Consider the following 345-nt stretch of genomic DNA (forward strand, 5'->3'; position numbering starts at 1 on the left):
AGAGTGAGAAAGAATGAAAGAAGGATTCTTCTCTTTGCTGTGCGTGTCTTTCTCTTTTCAGTCTCCCGAGAAAGCGGAGATCTTTGGCTATGCAAGTAGTGAAGATCTTTTTAAAGCCTATGGCTTTGCTGGGAGATTAGCAGAGAAAGAAAGATCAGACGAGTCAACTCATCCGCAGCTAGACTCTTCTTCTTCTCTCTTAACGCCTCACGAGTGGCTCTGGGCTGTGGATATTCCTGTCCTTCTTCTTATGACTATCGGCATGAAGTTTCTAGTCTGCTTCTATCAAGCCTATTTTGTAAAGCTTCAAAAGTAAAGTGTCAACTATATCCATATATATATATA

At 40.9% G+C, this 345-nt stretch overlaps 1 protein-coding gene across 1 annotated transcript; it reads left to right on the forward strand.

Moving 5' to 3' along the window:
- Positions 1-61: 61 nt before the first annotated feature.
- On the forward strand, positions 62-316 carry CSUI_011526 (atp-binding cassette g family transporter abcg87; the record flags this gene model as incomplete). The annotated part of the gene is made up of 1 exon (XM_068071624.1): positions 62-316. A coding segment is annotated over one exon (255 nt), but the record flags the coding sequence as incomplete, so codon positions are not given.
- Between the last annotated feature and the right edge of the window lie 29 nt (positions 317-345).

This window comes from Cystoisospora suis (assembly GCF_002600585.1).
Source record: "Cystoisospora suis strain Wien I chromosome Unknown contig_12983, whole genome shotgun sequence".
NCBI lineage: Eukaryota > Apicomplexa > Conoidasida > Eucoccidiorida > Sarcocystidae > Cystoisospora > Cystoisospora suis.